General features: G+C 40.0%; 1 protein-coding gene across 5 annotated transcripts; it reads left to right on the top strand.

The window, feature by feature from the left end:
- Nucleotides 1-26: 26 nt before the first annotated feature.
- On the top strand, nt 27-22,352 carry rell2 (RELT like 2). 5 transcript variants are annotated; one of them, XM_010750640.3, is made up of 7 exons: nt 28-312; nt 10,864-10,930; nt 12,170-12,381; nt 14,536-14,598; nt 14,837-14,900; nt 15,498-15,674; nt 15,767-22,352. In XM_010750640.3, exons 3-7 carry the CDS (start codon nt 12,189-12,191, stop codon nt 17,676-17,678), a joined length of 2,409 nt encoding a protein of 802 aa, XP_010748942.2. In that variant the 5' UTR covers nt 28-312; nt 10,864-10,930; nt 12,170-12,188; the 3' UTR covers nt 17,679-22,352. The 5 variants fall into 5 exon arrangements, with proteins under 5 accessions (XP_019126605.1, XP_010748942.2, XP_027135674.1 ...); XM_019271058.2 differs by lacking the exon at nt 28-312 and adding an exon at nt 378-832; XM_010750638.3 differs by lacking the exon at nt 28-312 and adding an exon at nt 8,350-8,502.
- The last annotated feature ends 49 nt before the right edge of the window (nt 22,353-22,401 follow it).

The following is a 22,401-nucleotide window of genomic DNA, read 5'->3' as shown; positions in this document are numbered from 1 at the left end:
ATGTGTGGAGGGTGAAGCCTATGAATAAAACATAAACACACAGCATGTTTCAGGCCGTGGAGCTCAGCTGACTCTCTGGATGAACAGAGGTTAAATTCAAACTTGCAGCAGGAGTCTATGGCGCAGACAGACAGGCACATGCCTCCCAGCTTCCTGTCATTCTGCCCTCCTCAGCAGACCGTCGCATACTCCTGTTCCTCCGGCCAGAGGACACGGAGGAGGCTGCAGCAATGGGACAGCATCTCAGCGGCAGCAGGAGCAGGATCACCGGAGAGGACCGGCTGTGTGTGGACCCTGTCTGCTTGAGTGAAGGTGAATATCCCGGCTACATCTCACTGTTTTGTGGTGCATGTGGACCAATCAGCTTAATTTACTGGCTCATTAAGTATTTAACCTTCAGCATCCAGATAAGGTCTCACTGTGTGCTCAGCGTTGGCGCAATGAACAGAGCGTTTCTCCTTGCGGTGTGCCCGCACGCATGAACGTGACGGTGTGGTTTTGTTATTGACTGGGTGGGGAGGATGATGCAGTGAATCAGCGTTACGGTATGTGTACGGTATAGTTTAGACCTGATGTACGTCCTGGATCCTGTATGAGAAATGACACGCCAAACTCCGAAGAAAACTCTCGGATTTAAATGTTTTCTGACTTGTCGGAGGGGACACTGACAGAATACAACGAAACCAAACAGATGATGGGAATGTGTGGAGCCTATTGCTTAATTCGGCATCATTTGATCATCCAGTATCTCCTCATCACTGTCCTAAACTTTGTTATCTGAAGTCTTCCACCAAAACAAAGCGCACATCGGGTGGCCAGTTGCGTGCCAAAGGTAGGAGACATTCAATTATTGGATGGTGCTGAAAGGATTTTGTGTGAGCCGAATTCTAATAGGCTCGCCATGTGATTGAATGAAAGTATTGAGATGTTTATAGGAGCTGACAGGGACAGCAGAGGAAGGGTGAAATATTTTCCAGTGGCGTCTTCTGTGAGCTGGAGGACCGTAAATTACGCACAGCTATAAAGATCAGCTAAAGACCAGTGACAGCTGAGCAGCGTTCGAGTGTAGATCACTCAAGCAGGTCCACGAAAGAGCTTTGGATACCACTGTTGATTTCCACCGAGTCTTCTGTGATTAGACCATACGAAGCTGCAGACAGCTGCATGCATTTCGCCTCTTATGGAATGTAGAGTCTGCAAAGTTCCCAGCAATCCACAGGAAGTCCGACAAATATTTATCATATGAGACCCTGAGACGTTATTGTTGATGTGAATTCATGCACAGAAATGTGAACTGATGTAAGGGTTAGTGTGTTGTGTGTTCTGTTGTTTTACATGTTTATGCACATCTTCCACACCAAACCTCTCATCTAAAATAAAGTGATTAGTCAAAACATCCACATAACATAAGATATGGACACATAATATGGCTTACTGTGGGATATCTGATACATAATGTAGGGCAAGGAAAAGAAGGAGATCCATGACATATTATATTTATAAGTCTTCACATGTGGATTGTTTGTTTTATTCAGAGATTCATTGTTTGAACAGTGCAAGAAGACATTTAATGATAATTACTCCAGATTTCTGTAGTGGTAATACATTTTTCCATTATTTTATTAAACCAGCTTATTTCCGTTTGATCATGATGGCCATGTTGTGTCTGCACTGAGTGGAAAGCAAGGGTAAAACCTTGACAGCCAGAAAGAAAACACATCTACAGAATGTTTTCAGTTCACCTGAGATGCTTTGGACTGTAGGAACAGACACAAACACTGTGAGAATAAGGACTTTCATTCAGATCAGTCACACAGTGCCAAACATTAAGACAAAGAATACGAATAGTGTCACTCTGCAGTGATTCACACTTTTAACATGTGAAGGATTCAGGGAAATTTTTAAAGGCCTAGTTGGATTTCAAATCTTCATTTGACCCAAGAGGACCATGGGTGTCTTTTTATGTCTATCACAACACCTGGCATCAGTATTTGTATCATTTTTACATAAATACAATAAACATAGACAAACATCTTTTATAAAGCCGTGTTACATTTAGTTATTCAAGAAGATGCGTAACGAGAGGGACGTTTGAAATAGAAAAACGACTGCCAGAACTGTCTTGTGGATGAGCAAAGTTTTGGAGACACTTCCTAAACTACTTCAACGATTTCTGTGCTATAGTACCTTGTTATTGTCCATTATTAATGCTGATGGAGATTTATCTAGAATAAGATGATATAAGCTGCCTGCATATCGAATATATTACCAACCTAAAGAAATGCCACAGAGACTCCAACGTCCTTCAGTCTATGAACTGACTTGGTATAAGACTGGCATGACGTCGTTTGAGACTTGTTGAACTGCTCTAATCTGATGTCAGCAGACAGTGAAGAAGTCACTGACTATCTGACACTTTTTCTCCCCAATCTAAGCTCTTACATCACTGTTTGAAAGCATTTCAGTCTGTAGCTACATCACCGTTCATACGTATATACATATATGTATATGTGTGTGTGTGTGTGTGTATGTGTGTGTGTTCGTTAGATGTTTCAGATTATGGTGATGAACACGATGTTTCTGTGGGTTCTGAGGTCTGTTAATAGTCTTTTAAGAAAATAATAGTGTGAGTCATAGCTGAGATGACAACAGCACACACACACAAAGCAGTCCAGCTCAGCAGAGACACAAAGCATTCTTTGCTTAGTTCATAAGGAATGGCAGTGCCTCTATTTTTGGAGGCTATCGTACCTAACTCCTACTGACTGTCTACGGTCGCTGTGGTAACTTTAGCTGTCATTACCCATCACTGGTCATTTGTCATCTTGTAGTTGTTGACGGCACATACAAAAGACATTTTTACCTGCATTTGGCTGGTGGCTGGTGCTAATTTTGTGCAATGACGAAGGATGTTCAGCGTAACAACATGGGATCTGACAACTAATGTAGTTACATTTACACAGAGGAGAGCAATGGTGAATAACTTTGACACTACACTATAAAGTTCTATAAAGTTACTTGATCAGGTAAACTCTTATAGTAAAAGCTTACATCAGCATTATCCTCCAAGTCAGGGTTTACAAACCACGTTAAAAGTTCATTTTAATGGAGGTAGACAGATTTGAATGGGGATGAGAGTATCTAGCTAGATTGGCGGATGGTGTACAGGTCACATGTCTGACGTGTTGTTGATGACGTTATATTCCCTATTGTTTTCTTAATATCAGCACACCTGAAAGAGCTGGTCTTGTTCTGAGACACTGTTGCTCATAGACATTTGCTGGAAAAAACAAAAGACAGGCTAAGGAACTCATTTATCAAGTGTTCAAGAAGTTTTAGTGAAGACTGTCTGCTTGACACAGCTAGATTGTTGAGTGTAACCAAGTGGCAGTGACGCCAATTTGGAAGTGGCAAAAACTGCAGTTCCTCAAACGTCCACTTGAGGCTGGCTCCAGTAGTGAGTCAGTCTCCATAAGTCCCCATGTTCAAATGTCCAACTTCACAGCAGAAATAAACATGTTTACAGCCTGGTACAAAAAACACTTTTGGTCTCTGTAGCTAATTTCCCCGTTCATGACAACTGTACTGTGGGTGAATTTATATACAACTCACCTGTTCAGATCATATTAAGGCTTAAAGTTATGCAGGATTAAGAGCGTGGACACTTTAATTAACAGGTGGGTACCGTTATAGATGACTTGTTTGAGTACCTATTCCCCTGATCATAGGCCTGCCAATGATCCACATCTTTGTCAGCTGGCTAGTGTGAACAAGAAGGGTTCCTCAGCTAAGCTGGCTGCTGGCTTGGCTCTCTACAGGCTGAACTTTGCTGAACATGCTGAATAGTTTACTTTGATTCTTAGTCGCTGTCTGGGTACACTGGGCAGGTGTGTGAGCATTTGGGACAAGAGTGACTGCCCGTGGTTTTAAAGGATTTAGCACTTTGGTTTGTTGCACTGACCTAAAATGACCTTTCACATTATGGAGTGAGTGGATTGAGCACAATAGATTTACATTTTGGACCAACAGTCCAAATTTTTCCACAAGAAAGAGAGGAAGCTGAGTACAGACTGCACCCATGATAGCTGACTCACAATTCATCTGTATAAAGCAATCAATATATGCTGAATTGCATGACCTTACTAATAATAGCCATAATACTATTCATAGTTTGTACAACCTTCTTTCAAGCACACAGAGGTGACAAATGAAATGAGGGAGAAGACAAATGAAGAGGAACATCTCATACTTTCATTAAATCAAAAACTCCTGCATTAAATATTACTTGTGTTAAGTTTATAATCTTACACTTTATACACTTGAACAGAACACACAATGTGACTTTTTTACACACTCACTCCACTGCATCACTACAGTCAGTGGTGTCACCTCCTCTCTGTCGTGACGCATGCAAACTATTCCTGATCCCTGTGATGTCAGAGTTCTCTGACGTAATGACTGCACCCAAACACGCCACCCCTTCACACACACACTCATCCCTCCTTCTCTGTACCTCTCCTTTACTTTAATATTTGTGAGGTGCACCTATAAATCACTGAACACGCACACACACAAGCGTCACTGGTTGGCAATTCTGTCGAGGTCACGATTATGCTGAGTCATCTCTCTGCTTCTTTCAGCTCTTTGCCTCTTTAAGCTGTGAGTGCGTGTCAGGGAGAGAGACTGTGTGTGTGTGTGTGTGTGTGTGTGTGTGTGTGTGTGTGTGTGTGGGCATTCGCCAACTACCCTCCTCTCAGCGTCAGACTGCATCTGTATATTCATTCTTTCATGTTCATGGACAACAGTTTGGCATAACACACATTTTGTAGTTAATTGTTGAGTGTCATGCAAAGCAAAACCTGCTGTAAATCACTTAACAACCCATATAAGGTGGTGTATTAAGAATAAATGTCCCTTCTAAACTGGTTTGGACCTATAATGGACAGGTAATAGACTGGTTCTCGACCTGTCAGCAGAGGGCAGATACTACAGATCTTACTGCTCACGAACCGGTGGGGTCATGTTGTTTCAGATCCAGTCCATGAAGTGCAGTTTGAGTAACAGATCCATTCATTTGAAGGTTTTTCAGACACAAAACCTACAGTACAAAATACAGTTTATTGTATTCTAACAGGTTCTCTGGAAGTGTTGATAATCAAGATAAATGAAATCCTGTTAAGTACTATACCAGAAATGTGTGCTTTTGATTGGCCAACGCAGCAGCATGCCAGATGACGTGCATTGTGTTGCAGCAAAAATTGAGCCAGGTTGAATTTTTTTTGCTGCAGCTATCGTGTTTTGGTCGAGCTCTGCTGGTACAAAGAATGGACGGTGTATGTGTGACACCCACAGGTTTCTGAAGAGCAGCTTTGATGCTCAAAATCCGTGGTGCTGCTTGGCGCCATATTGGCTATGCTGCCTAAAAATCAGCCTGACGTGGATAACCGGTGGACTTATGGCAGGCTGAATGACGCCTGGGTGCTTAAACAAGCCTTCTATGACATCATCTATTACACCCTGTCTATGCAAGTGGCAACCTCTGCGGCTACAAAATAAAGCCAATGCAGAAGTGCCAAAGAAAAACAGTTCCTCAAACATCCACTTGAGGCTGGCTACAGAAATTAGTCATCCATCTCCATAAGTCCCCATGTTAAAATGTCCTAAATTCACAGCATTGTTGCAAGCAGTGTTATCATGGGGTGTAAACTGTATGCCAATAGTCTGACATCTTTTGTGCACTCTTATAGCAGTTAGAATAAGACAGGAACTAAGCTGTCCAACCCAATGATACTATGCTGTGTACGCATGCATGCTGCACTGAAAGCAGCTCAGTCATAGTGTATGCTCACACTAGTGTGTGTGTGTGTGTGTGTGTGTGTGTGTGTGTAAGAGAGACCCCTTACTCTCAGGTTCCAAAACAGGAAATGTTTTACTGTTGACACGGACAGCCGGGTTACATGACTGCATAATGTATCCCTAATGAATATTTAACACAGTCTTAAGAACCATGAACATACTGTACATGTTGTGGGCAGTGTGTAGATCGGATTCTTTCGACATGAAAATCAGCCAAGACATGTGACAGGTAGGTGACAGTGAAGCTTCATGAACAAGGTTAAAATAATAGAGTTAGGAAGAGGTGAAGGTTTTGGTCATGGTTAGATGAGAGGAGTCAAACTGTCGACTTGACTTAGGATGTAGACCGGACTTGAGGGTAAATATATCTCCACCCATGGGAACTTTCCACTCTACTAATACATAACCACCACAGTTTATCTTGCATTTGTAGCCTGGCCTTCATGACATTTTAATTGCATTTGAAAACATGCTTATTCCACACATGTTCAGAAAGAATAAGAACACATAAGAAAGATATCTGAAAAAATAAATAAATCCAGTGTTATGATTTTGATCAGCAAAATAGATAACCCAGTGTTTAGAGACACTCTCTCATCCCTCCTCTCGTGTACTCCCTGAGGTATTCAGTCTGAAAAACAAACTTTAATAACCTTACATGAGAAGGGGAGGAAAGAGGGTTGAGACAGAGATACAATCAGTACTAAAAATGGAGAAGAAAGAAGCTTTTCAAAAAAAAAACACAGATCAAATATATCACTGCTGTAGCTCCCTTGACTCCCAATTATTAGCAATAATAACTGAATATAAATAAATATGTTGGCAAGTGGCAATATATACCGTAGACAAACAACAAACACATTTTATGAATCAGTATTGTCTTCAATAATATATAGATCTACTGCTGGCTCGAAGCTGCATTCTTTTATTTTGAAACTTGGAGGCAGTGTGAACGCTCTAAATCAGAAGCTCAAGCAGCAGGCACAGAGCAATCATTGATTTGGAAATGTGTTTGTGTCATCTGATTAATGTAAGTCAATATTAATTCCTTTTGGTCTCCACCAGCTCCTGAGGGAAACATCTGTCTCTTTAGCTGCTAAATGCTCCACTATGTTCACCAGCTACTCTCTAACTGTGTGTGTCTGCTGTGTGGGGCTGAGCAGGTATCGTACAGAGGGTTTGATTGACTGGATTTGATTAAAGCTATGAGACTAAACCAAGACCAAAAGACACAAAAAGATCTCAGCAGAGCTGTCTGTTGGTTCGTCACTGTATGCAAAATCTTATTTGATCTTATTTTTATATATTAAGAATGAGAAATTTGTTGTTTTAATTACATGTCTGTGAAATTTATAGCAAATGAACAATCACAAAAGTTAAATTAAAAAAAAATGTCTATTGTCATTGTAAATTTGGGTTTTTCTTAGTGTAGTAATAATACATCTTGACTGAATTTAATTAAATAAGATTTGGACAATGTTTGGGCATCAACAATGTTTGGTTGGTTCCAACAAACATTTGGGTTCTGGGTTAAATCCACAGTATCCAAGCTAAGCTGTCAATCGTGACATCAAACCATCAATTTATGGCATCAAGTAACCAATTAAAACCAAATTTGTCAGGAAAATGAACACTTCAACATAGATCAGTGTGATAAAAACTACCTAAAATGGCAGAAACCTTTGTTGAGAAAAATGTATTTGACTTTTAGTTTGGTCCATGTCCATGGGGTTTATGAACCTAGGGGGGAATGAAAATCTTTCAGCTTCACTTTTGGGTTATTGTGCTCCACAACTTATGAATCCAAATCTTCACCCTGTTACAAGTCCTTTGGGAGAAGAGCTGAGTTGTTTTGAGTGTTGCCTGTACTCAGCACTCAAGCTCACACACAGCTCCATCTTCAGGCTGCCATACTTTCATCAAACTTTGCTGAAATAGTTTTTGTATCACAGGACTGTCAGCTTTGTCATCAAGTCTGGAATAAATGATCAATGAAATGCTTTTTTCAAGACGAATAAGCTGTTTTGAAGATGTTTCGTGGTGACTCCTGATGATACGTACTATCACTGCTACACCCTAAAAACATGGGGGAAGAAGTGCTGATAAGTGTGTGTGTGTGTGTGTGTGTGTGTGTGTGTGTGAGGGGTGTTAGTGTTCTGATAAGCCAGCGGACTGGCAACACTGATAAGTGCTATAGGTTAACCTATAGTCTACACTGTGTGTGTGTGTTTGTGTTTACTGTTTGTGTGACATATGCACATAATTATATCTATATCGATGTGTATCTAATGTACAGTATCTACACGTAAAGCAGAGAATGTATTACAGCTGTAGTGTCAGGCTTCTGCTGTGTATACAGACGTGTTTTGAAGATGAGGTTCCACCACATCTTTATCTCTTTTCCTTCTCACACAGTGTCACACACACACACTATGCCTGCTTCTTTCTGTGCAGATAGACAGAAAAGGTGGGGCCAAGGCGAGCCCATACTGAGGGGCACACGCAGTCCACTGGATTCTGCTTCATATCCAACGCGAACACATTTAACATTGCTTACCAACCAAATGTCATCAGCTGTTCTCTGTTTTCTCGCCATGCTGAATTTCACATGCTTGGATGTGTCCACTAATGACAGGCAGGAAAATGGTAAGAACGCTCGGTTTTGTCAGCTATCAGGCAAGAAGAAAGATGTAACTGAGTATTTTACAAGGTTAATGCATTTGTAGGAGAGGCTGTAGTTTAGGGGGTTATGTGTTGATAGGCATATCTGTATTCATGAACATGCATGCAAAGAGATTAATGACAAAAGATAATGTTAAGCAGAAAATGAAAAAAATGAAAGCTCAAGTACAGTTCAGAGATCTGCAGATGTGTTTTCTGTTTTAAGGTATTGTTAATGAAAATTTCACTGCTCTCACAGAAACTCTCTGACTGGACTATCTATAGTATAAATAAAGTCAAAATAAAAAATATATGGTCACTCTGCACTAGAGGATATTTTCTGAAGAAATTGTAGCTTCATTGGTGGATGTTGAAAGACTGATGCTTTATTGTTCAACAATATCAGTCATGTATGAAAAATGTGGAATATTTGAAGGTTCCTTTAAAAATAATGGCAGTGAGCTAATCTGTATGGCATCTGTATAACAACTGAGTATCCAAGTTAGAAAAGTAGGAATGAGAATGAATCAGACTAAAAGTTGAATGAATCTGACAAGGATTGAATGCAGTTGCTTGTAGATAGAAGTTTATAATGTGTGTAAGCTGGAAGATGAATTGCTTTACTAATGACTGGGCGCTAAACTGAACAGACACAGCAGACCTTTGGACTCACACTTAAACACAGGTGGACTTGATGTGTCCCAGTAACAGTGACAGTGAAGCAGCTGTCACTGGAGTGCAGCTATCATTAATAAACCAGCAGGTTTCCTGCTGTGACGTGACTGTGCGTCAATCCATTGCTGGCTTGATTTGTATGAAATAAAAGCAGGAAAGAGTCTGATTACACTGAATGGGACTGTAAAGTCTCATAATGTGTAAAAGATGTGGAACATTATAAAGTTTGAATTGAGTTTAAGAATTGAGGAATGTTTTAAAATCTTTATGTGTTTATGTGTGTGTATGTGTCAAACTACAATAATGAAGTCATCTTAATCAGTTCTGTGGTCCCAACTACAATTACTGTAAATGTTGCCATGGTGATGGTAATCACAGTGTGGCTCCTGGGTCAGAGAGTTCATTTCAGAGATCTGATCTGAGGCGCACATCTCATACACTTGCTTGCCTCTTCTATCTAAGCAACTTCTATTGCCTAAATACCAATATTCTAAGAAATAAGACACCCTGCTGAGAACACTGTGTTAAAACTGTGTATCTAGTGTAAAAATGTGAACACAAGCGCAGACAGAGCAGGAGGGAGCTGGAGAGCCCAAACAGAAAGTGGGACAGTCAGAAGACACAATAATACAAACATGTCTTTTGGATAAATTCCGTTAAAGTTCATGTAAATTAGGAATAAATATGTGTTCTGAGCTTGTCAGACCAGAAGAAGAAAAAGTGTTATTAACCACCCAGCCAAATTTTAATGATTAAAAATGTCGACAAGTTTATGAAATTAAAGGTAAAAATGAATTCTCAGGCTCAGGACTGTGGTGGGCGTGTCCTCTGAATGAGCTGAAGTCACGCCCACTCGTGGGAGCAGTCAAGCAGACATTTTGAAACAACTGAAAGGTGTCAGATAAGTTCAGAGAATGACATGACTAACTCTGAAACTCTGAGTGAGATGAATTCATCTCTATCTCTCTGCTAGGGGTGCAGGGGTATGCTCAGGGTGGCCTCAGCGTGTCATCGAGCCGCCCTTTAAGGACCGCCCACAAAATCTTGGACGGAAAACTGGAGAAAAACTGTTTACACCTCTAACTCCACATTTCAGTAATATATCGTTCAAAGTCTTTTCACGTGTTTTCAGCAACTATTTTCAACATATTTATTTGTGTTTTGAAGGAAATCTCAGAATTGACTTATACACAAACTTTCTGTTAGCAAACTTGGAAGCTATGCTCAGTTGCTAACAGGACAAAGGTCAGCTGTCAGCTGTGCAGATTCACTCATCAAAGTTCACTAAAAAAAACTTTGAGTGAAGCTAATCCACAATTTTACTGTAATCAGTTGCTAAGTTTTGTCATTTAATGCTTGAGGACATTAACAATGACTTCATGCTGGTTCTCTGGCATTAATTAATGGGACACTTAAGTGGCCATCAGGAATGGGATTAGTCATGCCTGTGCTCTTCTTGTGGAGACAGCTTCAAATAGCTGCTTTGAAAATGAAACAGGAATGTTACATATTATGTGGAAGATGAGATAAGAAGGCATTCTTCCTCTTTTCAGTCTTTCTCAGGGTCTGCAAACATACAGAAGTGACAGGTTCAAGTTCATTCATATTGATTTATGGGAGATTCTGATAATCTGATTTGCATCTCTTCCTCCCTTTCTCTGTTTCCCACAGACTGACTCATAATGTTGACCCATCTGCAACAGAAGGCTTGAGGATGATTTGAACAACCAGAAAACCTGTATGTTATTGTTTTGTTGTTTTTAAAATGTGAAATATAACAGTCACATTACAGGAGACAACTATACACACTATTACTGTATACATGGATCCAATCCACGTTCATTGTCCCCAAGTCACACATTTTGAGTCCTTCCATCCACAGAGTGTACAAGTTTTTCCAGAGTCACAGGCTCAGAGATCAGAGATTTTCCACATGGACTTAGAAGCAGGGTCATCCCAGACCCTCTTCACCATTATGGCTTTCCTTTGAACCATTTTCTCATATTGTTTAAGAGATTCAGGGACATTTCCAAGCTGATATAACACCTGTTGACCTCTTGTTGTACTGATGTTTGTGAATATTGTCCTTCAGAATAACTGAATTTTATAGCCCAGTACATTTGAGGCAACTAGCTGAAGTCCCTTGCTATATTGTCATGTCATAATCATTGTCCATCATACATTCACCACACACACACCAAGCCATGTTCTTAGCCATGCAAGTCTGTCTAGATTCAAGCCTGTTTTTTCAACTCACACTGAGGTTGTTGGTGGGAGATGTTACAGTGTCTTTAAACAACTAAATGGTAAATGACTGTACTTATATAGGGAGCAATTTGGGGTTCAGTATCTTTCCCAAGGACACTCCGACATACAGACTGGAGGAACCGGGGACTGAACCGCCGATCATCTGATTAGCCCACTACAAAACGTACAAAACTACATGTAAATCTCTCCATCACATTCAGTTTCTTGGACCCTTGCACTTACTGAAGGCTCTCACAGCTCGACAGCAGCACCATTAATCATCACTCTGTCGATAAAGCTCTGGTCTATAGAGATCCTGCAAAACGTTTCCCATTCTCTGTTCCTCAGTAATTCCAATGCGTCTGTGATATGTGGTGCTGTATAATGTGAGTCGCTGTCTTTCTCACCTTTCTTTTAAATTAGAGCCAAACAGCATGGCATTTTGGGTAATTTATCAAAAAAGGAAGAGATGGTTACAAAACTGTTACATAATGTCTTCACACTGATGTCTCAGTCTATACAACCACTCAGCAGAGTCAGTCATTAATTTAGCTTAACCTAATTCGAATCTACCTAAGTCTATCTCTGGAAGAGCAAGTTGTTGCCTTTAAAGCTTTAGGAGTGAAAACCAAAAAAAAACTGTTGGAATATTTTCTCACGAGTAGCTGCAACTTAAAATGCTGAAGGTACCTGATAACTGATATTGATGTATCTCTCTCTCTCTTTATAGCTCAGGCTGAATCTACATTATGACTGAATTAGAAGCCACGGTTGGGGAACCTCCCCCACCCTACATGATCTTTGTGGTGGTCTTCCTCTTCTTCCTCACCGGACTGTTTGGCTTTCTCATCTGCCACCTGCTAAAGAAGAAGGGCTACCGATGCCGCACCGGAGACATGGACGATGAAGAGGAGGGGGAGAAGCTCGGAGGAAATGCAGACGGTGGGTTGAGAAAAAAGTGAAGTGCTTAGATAAGAAGACCAGTTTACACGTTTCAGAGAGCTTTGTGATGTCACCATGATGCAGATTCACAGCAGAGAGTCTGCAACAAGACGATAAGCAACATGGCAGCACACACAGGGTGAACAACTCGAATACTATTATCAAAAGGACAATGTCTGCTGCTGTGTGAATTATTATTGTCATTTCACCACTTCCTGATTGAGCAGTGACTCAAAATGTGGAGGGACATCGGGCCATATTTCAGTGTGTGTGGTGTGTTCATGAACCATACGGCTGTAGTTCAAATAAAGAGGAAGAAAACTTGAGGTTGCATCAACAAGATTTATTCTGCAATCTCCTTAAACACAGGAACCAAACCAGGACTCCGTAGCTACTAAATGCTCCACACATTCACCAACTAGTCGTGGTAACTTTGTCTGTCTGGTGTTTGGTACTGGGAAGGTAGTGTAGAGTTTATTTTTTACGGAAAACAGCTGGATGCTATGAAGATGGGAATGATGAGAGAAACATTAAGTAGCTATGAAACCAAAACAATGAGCTAGAAGAGGCTAAAAAGTGAACAAAAAACAATTGTGTCTGTGATAGTTATGTGATAATTCTGTGTTCATTATGACAAATGACATCTTTCACATTACACACTATATAAAATGATCCATTAGTGCAGCTTTAAAACAAAAAAAAAGTGGATAATGTAGGAAACTGCCAGATGTGTGTGTTTGCATATATAAGAATGTATAAGAACAGTTGATAGTGGTAATGATGCTTGTGGGGAGATGCAGAAAGAGGAGGAGGTTTGGATGCCCTCCTGCAACACTCCCACACAAATACACAAACACTCACAGACCTATGTGGTCTTCTTTTAAGTCTGTGTCACACGTTCTCTCACGCAAAGTTATTCAAACATACACTCACTTTCTTACATAAAACTGTCTATGCACACATTTACACACATGTAAACACACAGACAGCTAAAGGTGGACTTTGCTGCTGGATTAAGACATAAGTGGACATTCTGGCATTCTTTTTTTATGGCCTTTTTAAGCTTTATTTCTGATAGAGACAGCTGAAGAGTGACAGAAATGTGGGGAGAGAGAGATGAGGAATGACATGCGGGAAGGACTGAGCCTGCACACATGGGGCGGCTGCTCTACCAACTGAACTAAACACCGCCCCAAGATGTTCTGAAATATTACTCGCAGCTTAGCTCACAGCCCCATCCATAACCACATAAACATCAATAATGAATCCGTTGAGATTATGGAGTGCTTCAAATACCTCAGACTCACCCTGGACAATAAACTGAACCTTGATCAACACACCACTGACATCCACAAACACAACCAACAAAGACTCTCTTCCATCTGCAAACTCAACGCACTTTGTGTTGCTCCCCACCTTCTGTTACTGTTGTACAAATGTATAGTCTAACACATTCCGCTGTGCTTCTTTAGTATGCTAACTGCCTCCAATAGGAACAAACTGACAAGCATCACACTCTCTCAGACCTCAACAGTAAAGCCATTACACACAGAGCACGCAGTGGAGCACACAACCCCAGCCACCCCCTCAACTCATTCTTCGCTCCGCTCTCATCTGGTCGGAGATACAGGTCCCTGGCCTGTAAATGAGTATGCTATGGCAGGAGTTTTGTCCCTTCTGCCATAGCATCTCTCAACAAAGCTCAGTTGGTAGAGCATCTGAATCTGACCTGCAGCCCTTTGCTGCATGTCATTCCCCATCTCTCTATCTCCCCACATTTCTGTCACTCTTCAAGCTGTCTCCGTCAAAAATAAAGCTTGAAAAAGGAAAAAAAAAAAACAAAGCCCGGTAACCACCATGTGTGGGAGCTATAGGTGGAGAAAGTGGTGGAGAGGTTTCTATGTACCTGTGTACATGAGGCTTTATACAGGCTGTGGCAACAAATCTCCTTGTAAAGACAATAAAGTATCTATGTACTAACTTTCTATCTATCCTACTGTCTGTGAATTTTCAGGACTAACGGCAAAAAAACTCAACAGCAGCATGTATCTCTATACTAGTTCTCAAATCCTGAACAGTTCTTGGTAATAGTTCACAGAAGAATTGATATAATCCACAGATCTTTAATCTGTCTGTTGTTGTGCTGTGTTTCAGATGATGATGAGGAACACCAGGATACAGTGGAGCAGATCCTCAAATGCATTATCGAAAATGAAGGTAACAAATATAAGAATCACTCAGTAGTATTTAGAGTTAAGTTTCATTTTGTTGTTAAAGTTCATGAACTCTATTCTAGTCTTTGCTATTACTATGTTCTAGTTTATTGTTCTCATATACAGATGTGATGTGATGTTTAACATTGCTAGATTTGACCATTTCATGCCAGAAAATACAAAAATCAGATTAGATCAGTATGTAACTAACAACTCTGGGTTCTTTTTGTTATCACTTCTAGCGAATATGGAAGCCTTCAATGAGATGTTAGGGAATCAAAAAGTCTGCGTGCGCCATGATCCCAGGTAAGCTCATCCAACAGGATTAGTGTATTTTCATAGATACATCCAAATTCTTTCAGGATTGTTTCACAGATGCAGCAGTTTGTTTGTTTTTTTACACCATCACCGGGGTGAAACTGATATCTGCATGCATTTAAGTTATCTGTCACTACGACAGATTTCAAATTGGAGCAATTGGAGGTTTGAGTAGTCTGATCACGAACATCTGACTGTGCTGTTTGGATCCGGTTGAACTCATTTTGCTGCATTTTCTGTTTCAGCCCCGTTTAGAGCGGTTATTTTCCATATTTTACGCTGCTGAATGGAAATACGATGTGAGAGAGTGTGTGTTCAGTCAAAAGATTTTTTTGTATGTATCTCTTTTCCTGATCTCTTCCACATTTTTTACATTGTGGTGTTCTAAACATGACACTGCTTCCTAGTGGACCTATGTTACCACCTTTATCTTTACAAGTAGACACATGTGACACGAACATTCTCTTAGATGCAGCCCGGAAAAAAATAAATCTGACTTTAGACTACATGTATTACAGATATGCACGTTAGACATTTTAATATAATAGGAATAATGCTAACTATAATAATAATGTTGATGTTCAGGTTGCGTAAGGAATCCATTGGTGGCATTCCTCCACATCACCACACAGTTCACTCAGGCGCGGACCACAACTCCTGCCATCTGTGTGCTCAGGGCCGATCTAAAAAGGGTAGACGTCAAAGCCGAACCCCACGCTCCAAACAACGACCTGGAGAGCAGACTGTCTTCTCTGTTGGCAGGTAACAACACATGATTAAACCGCTTGTCCTGAGTGCATGCTGGGATATAGTGTCAGGAAGATTTCATCAAAAATGTATTGCTATCCATTCAGGTTCCGGGTGACACATAATGATAAGAAGCCCCAAGGAGGTCCTAATCCATTGGTCAGTTCAGGGGACCAACTGGACCAATCCCAGGACAGCGAGGAACGGAAGGAGAGCGGGTACAATCTGAGAAGCATGTTCAAGGATGTCCGACCGCCTTCTGAGAACTCCAATGGAGTTGTTCCGAATGTGGGGAAACGAAGGAAGAGTTTAACCATATTTGGGCTGAGACGGGGCAGTGACCCCGTTGGTATTAAAGTAGGAGAGGGCGTAGGTAGGGAGACTGGAGGCATTAAATTCGCTATTAAGCAGCAACCTGTAGTGCTGGAGGAACTGCAGTCAGAGAATGTTGAAGTAACCCCTGAACTTGATATCAAACCTGAATCCGAGCCCCAAAAGAATCAAATTTCTGCCTCACCTAAGCGTGACGCTAAAACTCAAGGTTCTGTTAATTCTCCCTCATCCCAAAATAAGATTCAGACTCGTGGTTTAAGCCCTGCTCCTGAGGATGGCTTTAAACGTGATCCCAGTCCTGAACCTTGTATTAACCTTAAACCTTCTAGGAGTACAGCAGCTTCTGTTCCAAGCTCTCTTCCCATCCCATCTCCTGCTTCATCTGGACAGACATTTAAGACATCGGAGAAAGAAGGAGAAGACGAGGATCAGGTGTTAAAAATGAAAGATGCATATGATCCTGGGCCACTGCAGACCTCCACACCCATTGCCCCGATGCATGGATCTATTCCAGGTTTTATTCCTGTCATTCCTACTGGTCAACTTGAACCCTATTCTAGCACAAGTTTTCCAGTTACTCAAACACCCCCAGATCCAAGCTCTAGCCAAGCTATGGAACCAGGTTTTGGTTCTAGTCTAGTTTTAATAAGCTTAGGTTCATCCCCTCCATCTTCGACCCAAATGAAGACCCCATCATCAGTCTCTTCATTAAAAACTCCTACCTCACCTCTGGTGGTCACACCAAGCCCCAAACTAAGTTCAAGAAATACGCCATCAGAGGCTACAAAACCTGACTTTTCCCCAGCCCTCACTCCAAGCCCCAAATTCCAATCAGGTCGAAAGATGTCTAGCCAATCCCCTATTCCATCTTCATCCTTTGGAAAAAGCACTAGCCCATTACAAATCCGAACTCCCTCACCTGCTCTTACTGCTAGACCTAAACTTGACACCATGTCACCACAAACCCCCTCTTCTCCAGCTGACCAAAATCCATCCTTAGGAACCTCACCTCGTCTGATTTTGAAGTCCGGAAGTATGACGCCTGTAACATCTATGACCCAAGGGGATATGGTTTCAAACCTTTTATCGCTAAAGGAACAAGAGCTAGAAGGAGTCCCAAAGATAGAAGAAAAGACAGAAATCAAGAGGGTTGGGATTCTCAAAACAGCTTACAATCTCCCAACAGATGAGGGAGATTGTAAAGCTTCTACCTTCTCTTCCCCCACTGATCAGCTTTCTAAAGACAGACTGAGCAGTTTGCCTCTATCCTCTTCCAGTCCACTGTCCCCCTCCTCACCAATAGGGAGCAAAATAAGTAATGTGACCATCGTCAAAGCCAGCCCTGACAGCAAGCGAGAGTTTTCTGTTGTCACTATGGTGGAGGAAGGAGAATCATCTACTTCAATAAAAGACCGGAAAAGAGAGACTTCTGAACTTGTGGTTAAATCAGGAAAAGCAGGAATTGGTCCAACAGTTGGTCAGGGAGAAAATGTTTCAATTTCAGGTTTTGGACAAACTGAAAGTCAACTTGAAGACACTCCTGGAGCAGAGAACAGGCCAACAGTGAGCCAAGAGAAGGATGATATGATGGAGATGGAAGATATTAGAGACTGCAAAGTGACGCAGGTAGAAGAAGCTGAGAGGGCGGATGAGGGGTTGGAGAAGATGGTGGACAAACAAGTCTGAGAATCTAAAGTCTCATATCATACTGTTCTCTGACAAGCCAAAGGCAGAAGTGAGGAGGAAAGTAAATATAGTAATAATAAAATTAAGTAATTATGAACTTGCCTTTAATCATTAAACCACTGCAGTGACTGTGCATTGGGATTGGAACTGATTGCAGTGGGACTAAACTGGCTGGTTAACAGACTAGCTGGTTGACTGACTCACATACTCTTCCACTGCTAGACTTAAACAGTGATACAATTAATGTTGCATGTTTTCACCCTTCTACCACAAATCACATATGCTTTACATAATGACTAACCAATTTGTAAACCATTTTCGGTTTTTAGATCTTGGAATCATAAATATCTGTAGAAAATATTTGATAGTCTGGAACAAAGTAGTGGCCCCACCCCCACCACCAACTGAACACAGACCGACTGTCATTCCTAAATCCGCACAACTTGTATGGCAACAAAAAAAAAATCAGTGAGTTAACTTGATGTTACTTGGATTTCACAGCTTAAAGAAAGCTTCAGGATTTTTATACCATGCAGAATGAATGCAAACAAACAGTAACATGTATACACATCTTTAGTAGAAAGTAGTCCTTGATTTAATATATGATTTCCAGTGCATTGGAGAATTATGTTATCATTCATATGGACCATAAAAGAACCAATGCAGGAGATTAAATGTTTTATTAATGACTTGCTGATCACTAGTTAACATCTCGGTGTTGAATTGACTTGCTAGCAGACTGGTTACATTTGAGTATTTAATCAAAGGTGTGTGATTAACATTGATTTGTCATGATTATTTATTGATGTATAAAGGTGCTAAGGGCTGGTAAACTCTAATCTCATTTATTGCTTAACAAATTAACAACACAGAGGACCAACAGTCACTTTGAAAATGGAGATGTATCCAGATGAATATGAAACAAGTTCTGCTTCTAGTTCTGATTGCTTTTGGCAAATACAGTACGCCTTTTTATTCCAAATGTCCCTCGTTTTTCTCCGTATTTGGGAGTGCCATTTGCCCTCGGTGCTTCATTTTATAGCACAGTGAAGAGTTTGACCATGAGTATATAACCCATATAAAGGTAGGAAAGTGCATTTTTTAGCACCACCAAACACAGCACCAACAGTCATTGATGTGACCATATAAAGTACTTACAACATATTGTACTAATGCAATCAAGTGCTTCCACTATGACATTTGCTGTAAACCAGTCATTCCATTCCCAGACTATGTCATTTTAGTTTTCTGAAAATGTCCTAATAATACTTAATAATCAAGCAAACATCGGCTTTTTAATACTCTTATTATTCATAATGCTTCTTTCTGCCCATGCTCTTTTGTCATGTGTTCAAGAAAATGTAACGCTAAAGAGGAAGCTGCAAAACAGCAAGACATCACTACTATGATGACAAGTACAGCCATAGACTTTGTACTAATTACTGTATTATCGAGCAGTACATGCCATGGCATGATAGTGTGGGAGTTTTATATGGGAAACTCTCAGAAAACAGAAACATGAAACTTCCGCAGAATAAATAAAAGCTGTGAAACTTAACAAATAATGAATTTAATAGTATAATATGTATTTTGCAAAACAGTGCAGAATTTTAAAGTGGAACTTTCACATCAGATAAAAGACAGGGGATTGTACATCGTTGACTATAGTGGAGCACTCCATTTGTCCTCCCTCAGTTCATTATACAACTTGTAACATGAAACAACATTAGTGTCTATGATACCTGCAAAACCAGTCATTCTGAAAGACTGGAGCAACCTGGCTATAGGTAATAAGACATGTAGTTTCTGTCATAGTTACAGGTGTATAATGATATACATAAAGAATATATACAGTATGTCTCAATACTCTCTCATACAACACTATTACAATAATATAAGGCCATTGTACACCTTGCAACAACAATCTAAAGACATGTTCTAGAATGTATGTTTTACATTTGTTTCACCAACATTGCGCACTAAGAAGATTTTAAGGATTGCCACTTTAAGTAGTGTTGAAGGAAAGCCATGCAATGTAGGTTAAAAGAATGTTGAGAACGAGTTGACCACTGTAAGGAAAAACAAATCGAGAATAGAGTCAAATATTCACAAATGTCTTGAAATCTTGTCTAATCAAAAGACATTTTGCTCCCAAAGCAACGTTTTTTAAAACGTATAATATATGTTTAATTATAAAACTTCTTTTAATATCAAATTTTATTGTTATCATTACAAGACAATCTGACCTATTTTCTTAAATATTTCATTTTCATTCTCAAAATCTCAAGATGTTTCTTTCTTAACAGTGGCCCTAATACACTGCTGTGTAGAACTACAAATAACAAGAGGGGCACCATTACACCCTGCACAAGGACAATTCTCAAAGGCTCTGTTCAAACATTCAGAAAACAAAACAAAATAACACACTCAGACGTATAACTTAAATGACTTACCCACAGTGGCTGGTCAGATGATTTTGGTTCTATGTCTCAGGTTGAGACATCTGCCTTTGAAAGTTTAAACTAAATAGCAGAGGTGACTAAAAAATCTTTGTCAGATAAGATTGGGGTTAAATGAGAAAATATGTACATAATTTATATAGTTTTGAGCAAACAGAACCTTTAAGAATTGCATTTGTGCATGCCGTACTAGTGTCCCTCTTTTATATGACACCATGGTGACTCTATTACACTCTAGACAGGAGTCTGTGTTTGTTAAGATTTCCATTTGCTGGCATTGAGCCCATTAAGCTGAGCCTGTGGCCCTGGAGACTCTTTCTGGATAAAACAGAGGGAATTTATCAGACACAGTTCAAAGGTTTCAGGTCAAAGGTCAGCTTCATTTCCTGGTCTTCATGGGAAACCAACCAGGAGGTTTGTAGTCTTCTGTCCCAGTTTTCCTCTCACTGTGTCTTTCATTTGCCCCCCCAGAATTAAAATTGTAGCCTCGTCTGTTTGACTTTGTGACACCTAGAGCCAATCAGAGGACATCCTAAAACACTGTTCAGCTGAAAAAAAAAAAACAGTACAGTATCTTTACCCAGACCTCTACAGTATATTTATATTTTTTTATGATCTGTTTTTGAATGTTTCAAAGTGTGAACCAAGATAGATCGTCTCCCTCTGCTGGACACCTTCACATGTTAGAGTGTATTTCCATCACTCACCTTCATCAGTTCAGTAAACAAGCTCCTAAACTGCTGTGTCACCCTCAACATATGTATTCTATTAACAACAGGTGTTACTTTTCAACACCGTATGTGTGTGTGTAATCTTGTAAAATACACTGCAAAAAAAAAACAAGTGTGTACAATGAGGACCATGTTTTGTTTGTTTTGTATTTATGCACTATATCTAAAGCCATTTAGAACTATAACAATGAACTAAATGCATCATATATGTACATAACACTGCAAATATAGAATCACGCACATAAACACATATGAGACATCTTAATGGTGCAACTCTCAGCCACATTATTGAACACAGATCTACATGAAGCTCTGTGTGTCTCTATTTTATCTTCTCTCCAACAAACAGCACTTGTGTGGTTAGGGTTTTTTGCGCTGAGTGTCTCCAACTTGATTTTAACATCTGAGATCAATGGCCCGTCACTAATACATGAAGCAACTATCCAGACAAGTTATAAGGTTGTGAAGGTGGCTGCATTGCAAGACATCCACTAAAACAGGTCATCCACAGTGATTTTAGTTTCCTCCTTTATTTCCAGTTGTATAAAAGACTTAAAAGGGTCAAGATCTGATTTTAAAAAAAGTCAAAGCATTTTTAAAGAAAAAGAAAAACAACTTTTGTCTGGTAATTGTGTAAAATAATAGCACAATTTTCTAAATAACCGATGTCCTTTGAAGCAGTCAGGAGACTGTTACTAACTGAATATGTTATAGATAAAGGAACATTTATCAGCTAAATGTATATGCTTTGTTTGAAATCTCCAGAGAATGAATATGGCTAAAGTAATATTAAGAAAGTCTATGCAGAGGATTTTATTCCACTAAGGCATGTTGCAGATGCATACATGGAAATAAAACGGAAGGTTATTTTCTGAATGTTGTTGGCAGTGTTTCAGAACTTCCTACATGTGTTTCTATGAAGTCTTCAGCAGGACAGCCGTCTCTTAAAGGCTGGATCACAATCAACACAAGGGTTTATACACCAGCAACAGCATGAATGTAAGAAGAGTACGCAGGGCAAATCCAGTTTCCTTCCTTCCTAATTGAGTTGCTTCTATGTTCATTTCTGCTTTAGCCTGACACATAACACAAACACAGGTATCTGTGTGTATCCCATACATAATGTTTTTTTGTTTTGTTTTATGACAATGGGACCACTAATAAATACACTTTGGTCAGCTTGCAACATAAACGCCATGTTGCTGCCCTACAATGTAAAGAAAATAATTCAGTGTTATTACAAAAATGGTGAGACGCCAAGCATTGCACAGATCAGCAGCACACTGAAGCAAAGCTAAGAAGCCTCTAACCTCATTATTCAGCATAAATTATACAACTATAAATCAAATAAATGGTGAAACAAAAGTCAAACTCAAAGTCTGCAGTACATGTGCAGGATACTACACATGATGTGAGTATGTAAATATGCAATTGTATCATAATTTACTCTAGTGAAATAAAATAACAGAACTATGCTTTTCAAACCATTGGGAGTGTGTGTTTTGTCCTGTTGCTTGATGACATCACAACATG

This window comes from Larimichthys crocea, chromosome I (assembly GCF_000972845.2).
Source record: "Larimichthys crocea isolate SSNF chromosome I, L_crocea_2.0, whole genome shotgun sequence".
NCBI classification, from domain to species: Eukaryota; Metazoa; Chordata; class Actinopteri; family Sciaenidae; genus Larimichthys; species Larimichthys crocea.
The sequence above is the reverse complement of the archived record's forward strand: the minus strand, read 5'-3'. Positions and strand labels throughout refer to the sequence as shown.

What these genes read in the sequence shown, in the direction of transcription:
- rell2 (XM_019271060.2), top strand. Translation starts at nt 12,189, where the DNA reads ATGACTGAATTAGAAGCCACGGTTGGGGAACCTCCCCCACCCTACATG. An exon ending in ATGCATTATCGAAAATGAAG is followed by an intron (nt 14,599 to 14,836) that starts GTAACAAATATA and finishes TATCACTTCTAG; the next exon opens with CGAATATGGAAGCCTTCAAT. An exon ending in ACTGTCTTCTCTGTTGGCAG is followed by an intron (nt 15,675 to 15,766) that starts GTAACAACACAT and finishes CTATCCATTCAG; the next exon opens with GTTCCGGGTGACACATAATG.